General features: G+C 39.7%; 1 protein-coding gene across 1 annotated transcript; it reads right to left on the bottom strand.

Moving 5' to 3' along the window:
- Window positions 1-403: 403 nt before the first annotated feature.
- On the bottom strand, window positions 404-12,314 carry gnl1 (guanine nucleotide binding protein-like 1). The gene is made up of 12 exons (XM_062421791.1): window positions 12,124-12,314; window positions 10,768-10,915; window positions 10,080-10,216; window positions 9,807-9,958; window positions 8,139-8,210; window positions 7,184-7,376; window positions 6,898-6,996; window positions 6,576-6,755; window positions 4,209-4,387; window positions 3,027-3,210; window positions 1,507-1,647; window positions 404-1,398 (listed from the first exon to the last, which is right to left on the bottom strand). Exons 1-12 carry the CDS (start codon window positions 12,194-12,196, stop codon window positions 1,133-1,135), a joined length of 1,824 nt encoding a protein of 607 aa, XP_062277775.1. The 5' UTR covers window positions 12,197-12,314; the 3' UTR covers window positions 404-1,132.
- Between the last annotated feature and the right edge of the window lie 712 nt (window positions 12,315-13,026).

Genomic DNA, 13,026 nt, shown 5'->3' with positions numbered 1-13,026 from the left:
TGTGGTTAAAGGAACAGTTCCACATTTGAAAAATATTCTTATCGCTTTCTTGAAGTGATTCAGATGAGAAGATTGATACCACATTTAGAAATGAGAACTATAGCAATATTTTCTTTTCTCGCTTTGTGAGAAAGAAATGAGCAGATTTCCCAAAATGCTGAACTACTCCTTTAACTGATTATTAAGCAGTCTCAATTGGATCAAACCCAGTGTACTGCCATTAGCAAATAAACTTGCTGAATGACTGTAGCCAAATCCTGCACTAACTTTTGTAGATCTCGATCAGCATCGAGGGACATTTTTTGTGTAGTAGTTAAAACACTACAGGTTTAATTCCTGAAACAGCCTCGTCCAGCAATACAAGGATTCAACCCCCCCCCCCCCTACCCCCCCTTTCCCCAAATCCCAGTGAAATTTACTGCTGACTACTGAGCCACAGAAAATAAAATATCACTCTCAGATACAGTATAATCTAAATCAAACCCTAAGTCAGATAAATGAACCTGTAACACAGAGATAATACAGCAAAACTGTGTGTGAAATCTTGGGTTTTATTACCCATATCCCATCCCACACACCTTAACCAAAGTGTTGATGTACTCTGGTCTATAAAGACGATTTAGAGTTGTGTTGATCTCCAGCTGCTCTGAGAGCCAAAAGGCTGCCCCAGTGAATGACATCATATCAACAGATTTTTTTTTATTATCATCCTTTTGGCATCTCAGCTGTGAGGTCACTTATCAATAAAGAGATTGGAAACCAGCTGGTTGATTATTCCAGACTGAGGGAAGTTACTTGTTCAAACGTCTCTGAGAACAACATGCAAAAAACCAAACCAAACCCATTCCTCAGAGCAACAGTGAAGAACAAGCGTCATGTATGAAGAGGCAGAGCAGAGGCACAGCATGGAGTACATGAATATGCTCTGTATATTACCGGGAGAAGGAAACAGGGTGAATGAATTAGAATAGATCATGTTAATGTAAAAGGTGATGACATGAGGTGTGTAGAGGCAAGAAAAAAGGAGAAGGAATGCAGATTTAGGGGAAAAACAGGAATGAAAAGCGCACGACGGGGAGAAATCAGGAAAGAGGAACATATTATTTCTTCCTGCTCGTTTTCCCCTCCGTCATCACTCGCACTCATTTTCCCGAAGGACATTGTACATGTTGACAGTGAAGCCAGATGGCTTTTCCTCCTTCCGCTTTCGTTGTCCTAACCCCTCATCGTCATCGTCTCCATCCTCATCATCATCTGCGTCCCGGTCTCTCTCTTCCTCGGGCTCGGTGCTGGACTCTCCATCGTCCTCATCATCCCTGTCTCTTGTCCCTTCCTCCTCCGTTATCCTTCCTTGTACAGCCATTATCTCCGGCAAGTCTGGGTGATTTTCCCAATGGTCTGAAAATCATCGACGATCCAAAAATGTTATTCATTCAATCCATCGACCATTTTAACATTTTAAAAACACTTAAAGCTGATAGGATAAGTCATATCCTCTTGTCTCACCTTTCAGGCAGCTGTAACTAGGTGGTCTGAGGCAGAGACACAATCTGCCATCAATGGCCAACCTCAGGAGGCTGTTTGCTGCACGGTAAACATCATTTCGAGCTGCTTTTGCTGTTTTATAGCCTCTCCTCTCTGCCCAAGCTGAAGGATATGACACACAATAGAAAGAAATAGGCTTAAGTAACAGGATATGAAATCAAATCTTGGTAGTAGTCATAATTAGAACAGAAGTATGAATCTGGACAGTAAGTGGCTTTTCACATTAGATTGATAAATGTTCTTGTCTTTTATAATCAATAATAGGCCTATCAAGACAAGTTGGCAATTTTAAGATGGATTTATAGTTTATAGTTGCATTCATAAATCTAAGTCTAAAGAGTAGTTCAGTGTTATGTTCAGTGCTTTTTGCACATTACCTATCACAGCAACAACAGGCGAATGTATCACTTATGATCAGGGTGAATTGTGCTTTCGTTGACCCTGTTCACACCTGACATTAACATGTATCTTAGGTGATCTGATCACAAGTGGATAGCTGTAAGTGCAGGTGTGAATGCACCCAAGACGCATTGAGGACCGTATGTGGCCACATCCTACTAGCAGTGTGGACGTCAGTGTGTCCTGGGCCACATCTAAGGACTGCCTACTCAACTGTTGTTTTCTATTTTCTGGCAGACTAGGCACAGAAAGTGTTGCTGCCTCAGTGTACCCTCAGCTTGAAGCTGTGTTCAACTTGCTTGATAACAGGATAAACAAAGGCATTATTTTGTTGAGTTAAAAAAACATAATCCACTTGTGTGTGTAACAGCTGACCTAATGGATGTGAAGAACAAAGAACATGAATTAACATTAGATCCTGATCGATCCTGTCAGCATGTTGGGAGATATAAATAATCAATGAAGTTACACTGCTTTGTCTCATATGTAAAATGCACACAGCGTCTCTCTCCCAATGAGGAGACGCAGCTTTAGGAGGACCGTTGCATATAACTCTGGAGCCTATACACTTTAGAGCCTATATATTTGTTCAAACCTGGCGTTAGTGCAAATCAGTAAGAGGGGGCACACATTAAATTTTATATTTGTTTATCGTGCTTTCAAACAAGTTTAACACAGCTTTGGATGGAGAGCAAACAGACCTGTGCCTCCCGCTGGTTAAAAACAACAATGCATTTGGTCTTTGCAAACTCAAGTGATGTATGTGTTTATTTGCATGTAGAGTGGGGAAGTGATATCCAATCATAAGTAACCGCTCAAGATGAATGTGGACACATTCTGATGCCAGGTGTGAACAGATGTACTTGGAGCTGTCCACTTGTACTTGTGATCAGATCACCCAATATGCATGATAACGCAAGGTGTCAACAAGGCCCTTTATTTATTGATTGATTTAACGCCCGGGGAAAGGTCCGCCTTTCATTCATCATTTATCAAAATAATAGCAAGCAAGTGAGTCACTACACACTTAAGATTCTAAAACCCTTAAATGAGATGCTTTGTGTCAGTGAGAATCAACTTACCCTCACAAACATCCCAGGCAGTCCAGCCGGGCTCTTTAGACCCCTGGCTTCCTTGCTGAGGTTCATCTTGTAAACTGGGATGCTTAAGCTTCAGAGCAGAGAGGAAAGGAGTTCTCTCACACAGATAACCAACTGAGCTGTAGGGCTCCTGCAGCTGAGACACTGGGTAAATTCCTGCCACAATCTGGAGAAAATGAAAAAACAGGCGAAGAAACAAGAGGGGAAAAACAGAAAAAATATCAATAATAGAAATCACAGAAAAACAGGTTTCCTAAAAAAATTTGAGAAAGGGCGAGATAATATCCAAGAACTGTTTGAAAATTTGCAGCCATCACAAACAACTGTGTGATGGCTGTTGTTATATTTCAACAGCCTTTGAAAGATAAGTGGGAATGTATAAAATCAATAATTCATCTTCTCAGAGGTGTGTGAGTGTGGGGTTCAACACAGTTAAAGCAATGGTTCGGCGTAATTTCGACCTAGCGTCACTGAAATATTGTGTGGTCGCGCTAGATCCCGCACAGAGCACATTGAACGTGAAGATGAGTGGCTCAATTTTGAAGGTCGCCCGTACCTATTTGAGCCTGAATACAGGTTCGATAGTAACCTCAAACTCTGCCATGTCGTTGATGTCTTCTGCTGTACTCTCACTTCTTGCTCCTTCTTCACTACTACTACTAGTCTCTTCCGGCAATAGATGTGCTCTGTGCGGGATCTTGCGCGACCACACTATATTTCAGTGATCGCGCGATATTTCGATGATGTTTACAGCTTTAGCAGTAGCAGCAGAGTAAAAGCCATCAGGTAAGTGTTATTTTAATAAACTCCTGGTGTACTTACAAACTTTCCAATGCATCGATTTATGAGTAAAGACCCTATTTGTACTACTGTAGAAGTTTGATAACAATCCAGGCATTATTAGTGGGGTAATTTATGAGATACACTGTTGGTCCCATTAGCGCCTGTACTAAGCCATTCGGCTGATAGCTCTAACTCCACCAATTTGCGATCAAATGAAAAAAAAGGGGTGAGGAGGTGTTTAGATAGACATAATGTTGCATATGAAGCTAGGTCGAAATTACGCCAAACCATCGCTTTAAGTTTACATTATTATTGAGTCTAAACATGCAAGTAAACTCAAAAGTCACATCTGCTTTCAGGTACACAACAGTGAGCTCATACCTGTAGCTGTTTATTGACACGGGAGGGGAATACTAGTCCGGGGCAGTCACAGAGTTTGACTGTCGGGGCGAGGTAGTAGGTCTGGAAGTATTTGGTGTGGCCTGGAGTTCGAGACACGCTCACCACCTTCTTCCCAACCATGCTGTTAATGACAGATGACTTACCAACATTTGGAAAACCTGACAAAAAGAGGGTGAAGATTAGTCTTCAAAAAATTATGTTTTTAAGTCAGTTTGTTGATGCTAACATGAATCCAATAGCCCAGTTCAATGTTATTCTTTATTAATCTGAATTCTAAAGCCATTAACTAACGTACACTACCGTTCAAAAGTTTGGGGTCACATTGAAATGTGCTTATTTTTGAAGGAAAAGCACTGTACTTTTCAATGAAGATAACTTTAAACTAGTCTTAACTTTAAAGAAATACACTCTATACATTGCTAATGTGGTAAATGACTATTCTAGCTGCAAATGTCTGGTTTTTGGTGCAATATCTACATAGGTGTATAGAGGCCCATTTCCAGCAACTATCACTCCAGTGTTCTAATGGTACAATGTGTTTGCTCATTGGCTCAGAAGGCTAATTGATGATTAGAAAACCCTTGTGCAATCATGTTCACACATTTGAAAACAGTTTAGTTCGTTACAGAAGCTACAAAACTGACCTTCCTTTGAGCAGATTGAGTTTCTGGAGCATCACATTTGTGGGGTCAATTAAACGCTCAAAATGGCCAGAAAAAGAGAACTTTCATCTGAAACTCGACAGTCTATTCTTGTTCTTAGAAATGAAGGCTATTCCATGCGAGAAATTGCTAAGAAATTGAAGATTTCCTACAACGGTGTGTACTACTCCCTTCAGAGGACAGCACAAACAGGCTCTAACCAGAGTAGAAAAAGAAGTGGGAGGCCGCGTTGCACAACTGAGCAAGAAGATAAGTACATTAGAGTCTCTAGTTTGAGAAACAGACGCCTCACAGGTCCCCAACTGGCATCTTCATTAAATAGTACCCGCAAAACACCAGTGTCAACATCTACAGTGAAGAGGCGGCTGCGGGATTCTGGGCTTCAGGGCAAAGAAAAAGCCATATCTGAGACTGGCCAATAAAAGAAAAAGATTAAGATGGGCAAAAGAACACAAACATTGGACAGAGGAAGACTGGAAAAAAAGTGTTGTGGACGGATGAATCCAAGTTTGAGGTGTTTGGATCACAAAGAAGAACGTTTGTGAGACGCAGAACAAATGAAAAGATGCTGGAAGAATGCCTGACGCCATCTGTTAAGCATGGTGGAGGTAATGTGATGGTCTGGGGTTGCTTTGGTGCTGGTAAGGTGGGAGATATGTACAGGGTAAAAGGGATTCTGAATAAGGAAGGCTATCACTCCATTTTGCAACGCCATGCCATACCCAGTGGACAGCGCTTGATTGGAGCCAATTTCATCCTACAACAGGACAATGACCCTAAACACACCTCCAAATTGTGCAAGAACTATTTAGAGCAGAAGCAGGCAGCTGGTATTCTATCGGTAATGGAGTGGCCAGCGCAGTCACCAGATCTGAACCCCATTGAGCTGTTGTGGGAGCAGCTTGACCGTATGGTACGCAAGAAGTGCCCATCCAACCAATCCAACTTGTGGGAGCTGCTTCTGGAAGCGTGGGGTGCAATTTCTCCAGATTACCTCAACAAATTAACAGCTAGAATGCCAAAGGTCTGCAATGCTGTAATTGCTGCAAATGGAGGATTCTTTGACGAAAGCAAAGTTTGATGTAAAAAAAATCTTATTTCAAATACAAATCATTATTTCTAACCGTGTCAATGTCTTGACTCTATTTTCTATTCATTTCACAACGTATGGTGGTGAATAAGTGTGACTTTTCATGGAAAACAAAAAATTGTTTGGGTGACCCCAAACTTTTGAACGGTAATGTATATCTTAGACTGAGAGATAAAGTCTGATTAATTTATTGTGGACATGTTCTCCATGTATCAAGATACTGGTTTCTTGGTCCATTATAGGGAAGCAAAAATACTCTCTTTTTGATTATTAGATTAAAGTAATGCGGATTATAAACAAATACGAGCATCCAACAAACCATATAAAGGGATCCGATTAAAATTATACTGTATTTTCTCCACAGACACATTTTTAAAGTTGTTCACTTGCTAAATTTTCTGTCCAGTATATTAGAGAAAGGTTCTTTTAACTCTGGTGAAATTATCTGGCGATACCTTTTTAAGCCAAAAACCAGTTAGATCTTGAGAAAACTTCCAGTTGAAAAGATGAGAGGGACTGCTCTGATTTCCTTCATGAGAATTTGTTTTGAATTAATTTTAAGAAACTTTCACTCTATTGTGCACAGATATCTACCTATGCAGCCCAGTGTGAGAACTCCATCTTTGTAGAGTTCCTGGGATGGTCTGCTTATCTCCATAGCACTATCACTTTGATGCTCCATTAGCACAGACTCCACTCCTTCTGGCCGCTCCTCATCCAGTTGCTCAGCAACAGCATCTCTGTGAATCTTCTGCTCCCAGCTGGACAGGTCCACTATGAAGAACAAAGTATAATTTACAAAATCAACAAAAATGTACACATATGCTAATAGTCACGTTCACAGAGTGAAAATGTCTGTGTTACTATGATAACTTCTATTATTAGCGTGTTAGATTAATAGTAGACACAGTCCAACCTCTCCCTTCTGTGAGCTCCTGACAGGCCTTCAGGATGTCTGTGGGACCTCCAGCTTGACTCCAGTCAGCCTTCCTCCTCATCCTCTTTTTCTGGAGCACTACAAGCCAGCAGACAGACAAAGAGACAGCCAGTTATTCCTATCCCAATGACAGATTCCCATCTCAATATCCCAATTCTTTTTCCATGTCAGTGAGATGATATCTTTTATGCATGTTACTGAAACCTCTTCCTATCACACCGATGTCTACTGACTTCTAATCCTACCCCACTCTCCCTCTCCTCACCTGTGCTGTAGGGCTGTCCACGATGGGAGGTGAAGCAAACTATTTGCAGGTTGGGGAACTGAGAGGTCATGTAGTGTTTCCAGGCAATGACCAGTGGGGGAGGACACAGGTCAACTTTATTCAACACCAGGATCATCTGCTTCTTGAGCTCTCCAGTGATGTAATGGTAAATGGCTGGAGGGAACTGCAGCATCTGGGTGGTTTACATGAGGACAAACCTTAATGAGACAGTTAATTATGGCCAACTCAGCAAATAAACCCCCCTGATCACTGCATTATTTATAGGAGCAAGACAAGTTGAGCTGTTTTTAACCTTGCATTAAAGCTGGAGGCTCTAAATTGAGGAAGTAAATTCACATCACATAAAGTATATCTAGCATCAAAGTTAGAAATAAAAACTAAGTGTCAGAAGTTGATGCCTTATAATTAGATCTAAAGAACTCGGTTTCATTTCAATGTGGCATTAAATCCTTTGTAGCAAATCACACTGACATACTGCACCTTGAACATGTAACTACTTTCCCACAAAATTACAACAGTATGTAGAAGATTTAATAAGTAGCTCTGTTTTATGTCTAAAAGTGCATAGTGATGTTAAGTTTAAATGTCGCATGGTAGAAATAACATATGGGATCATTTTTTTCTTTTCTTTGTTTTTTTTAACCTCCAAGCTGACATCTATGATATATGTAATAGGTGTCAAAAATCTTTTGATCTCTCAATTTTACTTTTATATAGTCTTGACAATTTGAAGGATTTTACATGCTCTTTTTAAGATATGTTATGCTGTGAACAATTATTTCAGGTGACCAAATTTTCCAACTAAGGCATGATTTATATTTTTTATGTACAGAAACTAAATAAACACAATGTCAGGAATGCAGATGGATGTTGATTGTGGCTCCATCTAGTGGCTTAATCGTTCCTGCAGGCTTTTGTTGACAGGATCACCTACTGGGTGCCTGATGTCCACAATGAGCAGGATGACATCTGACATCTCCAACACTCTCCATAGCTGCCTCCATGTCTAAAAGAAAGAAAAAGGAGAGGGGATTAGAAAATAGAGGTTTATTACTGTAAATAAGATGAAGTAAAAGTCTATGGATACACAACTGACACGTTGTTGATGATAACTGCAAAGGTATAAGATTTGAAACTTATTTTTCTATTTAATACTATAAAATGATATCTACTACAAGTAGTTTATTCGTATACGTTTATTTTTTGAATTTTTTTGATCCTCAGCTCCACTTGAAACGCCACCAACTGTAGATTAGAGTGAGAGAGTCGTTTATTACACCGCCAGCTGCTAAAGCCATGCTTCTGCCGCAATGTGCCCATTGAGCTCAGCCCACGCTGTGAAATTAAATGATCGGCAGGGTCTAGGATTTTGAAAATAATGTTATCATTTTATGAGCCTAAAAACTGCAATAACACAGTGTGACAAAATATAATAATACTTTATCCTCATTGGAAAGTACCCGACAATATACAGGTATGTCATATAATTCTTACTGATCCCCCATGATCCAGCTTTGTCAAAATGAAATATTCGGTTATCCTGGAGTCTTGCACTGGATAACAGCCTCAACAGTCACATCTTTTAAAGTACCAGTGTGGGGCATTTAGTGGTATCTAGCAGTGAGGTTGCACATTGTAACAAACTGAATACCCCCCACACATATGTCCAAGCGTGTAGAAAAACCTACAGTGTCCACAAAACTCGCAAAAAACACAAAAGGCCCTCTTTAGAGCCAGTGTTTGGTTTGTCCATTAAAGGCTACTATAGAAACATGGCGGGCTTCCCCATGTACATATAATGGGCTCATTCGGAGGTAACGAAAACATAATGACTCTTAGTTTCAGGTGATTATACACTCATTAAGACATACTTGTGAATTATATTCTAATTCTGCCAAGTATGTTACACTAGACGCCACTAAATTATACAAACTCCACCTTTTAGACAAAAGAGGCAAAGCCAGGCGGCTGATAAATCATCAGTTTACAGGCCACTCATTAACAAACAGGATTACTTCATGCTTCATGCTGTCAACAGCTTCAACAGGATTTATAAACGCTCATTTTGCACAGAAAGGTGCTGGTGAATGAGCTTCTGGCATCTAAAACCTGGTTCTAACAGTTTATAGTGAGGGTCAAAAGCAAATGTGTACACTGAAGATTTGTAATAAAATGACTAATCCTGGTAGATTATCAAAAAGAAAAAGAAAAAGAAAAAGGAGTACAATTTAAAAAACCCTAAAGATTTCATTCTTTGTTTTGCATCATTTGCTGAATGAAGATTAGAGTGAATTTTGACTTGCTGGATTTATTGCTGGAATTAGACATGGGGCATCAAACTTAGAAACCACAGTGTTTCAGGCAGATGCAACAGTCCAGCAGACACCATGATCTTGGCATTTTATCACCACTGTCTTACTTAGGTTAGGTTGGCTTGCTCAAACATCAAATGTAAAACAAAAATTAGGCTGCATATTTGTTGCTAGTAAAGTCTCAAATCTGATCATCTGATTTTTTGACTCTGATGGAAATGCTGTCAAACTCCAGCACAGGCATTTTGATGTTTAAAAATTCTTACAGAGAAGTGGATCAGGTCACTCACCTCCAGATTGTGCTCAAAGTGGCTAAGAGAGCCAGGTGGGTTTCTGGAGTGCAGGTCATCCAGATACTCTCTGTATGACTTTTCCTCTTTCTTCAACAAGTTCTCTCGTGTCATCTCATAATTCCAGGGCGGCCGTCGTGGGAAACCAAGACCTGCCAGTGAATAATCAAGTTTCAGCGTGTCAGACAGCGATCCACTCCATTAACCTACTCAGCTCATCCGTTTGGCTTATTTTTACTGACATGTGAAAAGCATTAAAAAAAACAGCCGAACCTTTCTCTGAGGGGTACGTTTCATTAATACCCATCTCAAGTTCCTTGTCGGAGACTGGCTGCAGCACCTTCTCCCTGGCAATCTTCTTCCTCTTCTCCACATCCTCTTTACTCTCTTTTTCAAAGTGCAGTCGAAACCTGAAGAGAGGCAGATGAGGAGGGTGTCAGTAATACTACTTTTAATATGTGTAAGACAGTGGGTTTGAGAACATGAAAATTACAAACATGATCTAACTTTTCTAGATTTAAACTTTACATCACACAATACACAATACACAGCATGTTGTCATAAGGCATTTTAAAATATCTGAGATCTCTATTTAGCTTTTATTATTTGCATACTCTGATATATTGCTCCAATCAATTATCATACAGTAGCCACTTTTCTACTGTGCTTTTTTACATTGAATCGGTGTATCGGTGCAGGAAAAGTGAGAAAAGGTCAAACTAAATTTGTGTTAAACAAGTTTAGAATAAAAAAATAGGTATAGTAGTATAAAAATATTCTTGACCTCTTACCCTCTTCACATTTTTTAACTTTTAATAATATTATCAGTCACAACAAACAGATCTGTAGAAATTCCATATCCGTACATATGTAACAAACGCCCAGAGTATATTTTAAATGTTTCACAAAACCACCTTTTAATCAATCTCTATAATTATAAGCAATGAAACTGACAACTTACCTGTTGGGATCATATCTACCTTCTCTGCCAAAGGGCTGCTGATTTATTCTCCTAATATCAGTGGTCTCACTGTCTGAGGTATCTGACTGCCGCTCTCCTCCTCGCTCCACACTGGCATTGCGGCTGCTGGGCCCAGAACCTGTATCACCTGGGAGACAGGTAGGGGCAAAGGTCAGAGGTCACAGTCAAATACAGGCATACATCACGCACCAATAACCTTTCTTTGGACTGGATACTAAAAAAAAGATCTAATTTGTCCACTGAAACTGGTTGTTACAGATATTGTTATGCTTCTGATCAAGTGTCCTCAATCTCATCCCCATCCAGGAGGCAGTGTGGCATCTTCACAAGAACAAATGCTGAAAATTTTATTCACATTAACCAAAAAATATTTTCAATGAAACCATATCTCGATTTGTTTGGACATCTTACCAACAAAATGACATTCCTACAACAACTTTACACTGATGATTTGTACTTCAGAACAGGTTGTTTGACCTTGTTGTTTGACTAACTAAAATTAAAATCCAAGTTAATCTTAGAAGAAACTAAAACAAATACAGTATAGTAAGTCTCTTAAGTGTTGAAGAGGTTTGAGTTGAGAAAGGGATGGTACTTGACCTGTACAACAAAGACTGGATGAGACTCACCTAAGCTTAGTATGAAATTAAATAATTTTCCTGAGAGTCAATGTATGATTGGACACAGAGACAGAAGGACATATTTAAGGTATGTCCTCAAGTCTTTAGTGAGGTAAGAAGTCTACTGTTTCAAATAACACAAAAAATAATCTTTTAATGTATCAATTATTATAACTTTAGTGGCGTAAGCTTCTATTACAGTCGCAGAAACGCATGTTAAATTGATTGAATACGTCATTTGCTGGTACTTAATAAACAGTATATCAAACACGTGGAAATCTTTGAGCCAAAATGTCATCAGTGTTACTGTTTCTTTGAAATTGACCTTTAGGTGAGAACACTACCCTCGGCCTCTGCTAATGTGGCAGTATATCTGACATTATTAAGAGCTTAAAAAAATCATACTTAATCTTATTTTACTGATTTTTTGTAACGTTGAAGTGACAAATATCTCCACACAGGCTATATTCAGTAACATTAGGACACTCGTCAAGTTATATCACATTGCTTTATTATTACAGCTAGCTGCCACGAAACAACGAACAGATTTAACAGGCTAAATAAGTGTCTGCTTCTTCACTTGAACATTTCACTTAAGACCACACAGACACACATTTAGCTGATAAACTAAGTCTTTAGCTGCTAAACGTTTAAGAGCTAGCTGCTAATGTTAGCACGACAGCGCTAACGGCAGATGTAACGATGGTAACGTTACCTCTCTTTCTCTCCCGTTTGACTTGTAGCTGTTTCTTCTTCTGTTTGTTGCTAAATGGCTTTTTTCGGGGCATATTTCTTTCTTTTTTTAAATAGCTGGTATTAGATAAATATGTAGCTCTGTGTTATATATTGCTGCCTACGGCTTGTCACAGTTTTTATTGGCGTTATTTACATGGGTGAAGTTTCTCGACTCCTACACTTTTTCAGTGACGCCATATCCAATGCAGACTGCAGAGAATGGCGGACCAAACCACTCTTCAGTTTTTTCACAAACAGATCAAGTTTTAGACCACTTGGGATTTATATGTACAAAATACTATTATGATTTAGCTTTACGACGAGCAAATAGCCTTCCTCCCGAGTGTCATTATATACAGGTACCGAAAAAAAGGTGGCTAAACTGACAGTAACCTCCCCCTCTCTCCTCTCTAATGGTACAGTCGACTTTTGTAAACACCTCACAAATTTTCACATTCCAGCAGTGCAGACATACCTCACAAATGAATATACCTGCATGCACAGTGGCATCATTAAGAAGGCCCTTATGTTATTTTTCTCAGACATCTTGATTAGGCAGTTTTTACTGACAAAAACTGGTAAGGAAACGCAGCTCTGTTAGTGGGGATGGGACTGGACAGTGTGGAGGCAGTGACATAGTCAGGTGAAGAGGATGAGAGAAAAGCTGAAAGCTATCATGGACAATCCCTCTCATCCTATCTATATCGAGTTGAGGCAGCTCAGGAGCACGTTCAGCCACAGACTCATCCAGCACTGTGCCTCAAAGCGCTTGGGGGTTCTCTTTCATACCATTAGCCATCAAACTGTACAACACCACAGCTCCCAGTACCTCCCACTCCCGCTAAAAAGACTGATGCTGTCCTTACTATTTAAATCCCAGGAA

The sequence above is a fragment of the Scomber scombrus genome, chromosome 7, assembly GCF_963691925.1.
Source record: "Scomber scombrus chromosome 7, fScoSco1.1, whole genome shotgun sequence".
NCBI lineage: Eukaryota > Metazoa > Chordata > Actinopteri > Scombriformes > Scombridae > Scomber > Scomber scombrus.
Note: the sequence above shows the minus strand (reverse complement) of the source record. Positions and strands in the feature narration are given on the sequence as shown.

Excerpts from the sequence above, each read along its gene's own strand:
- gnl1 (XM_062421791.1), bottom strand. The coding sequence starts at position 12,196 with ATGCCCCGAAAAAAGCCATTTAGCAACAAACAGAAGAAGAAACAGCTA. Across the intron at positions 7,377-8,138 it reads TTGTGGACATCAGGCACCCA|ATGCTGCAGTTCCCTCCAGC; the intron begins GTAGGTGATCCT and ends TAAACCACCCAG. Across the intron at positions 4,388-6,575 it reads TCTCACACTGGGCTGCATAG|GTTTTCCAAATGTTGGTAAG; the intron begins GTAGATATCTGT and ends TCTTTTTGTCAG.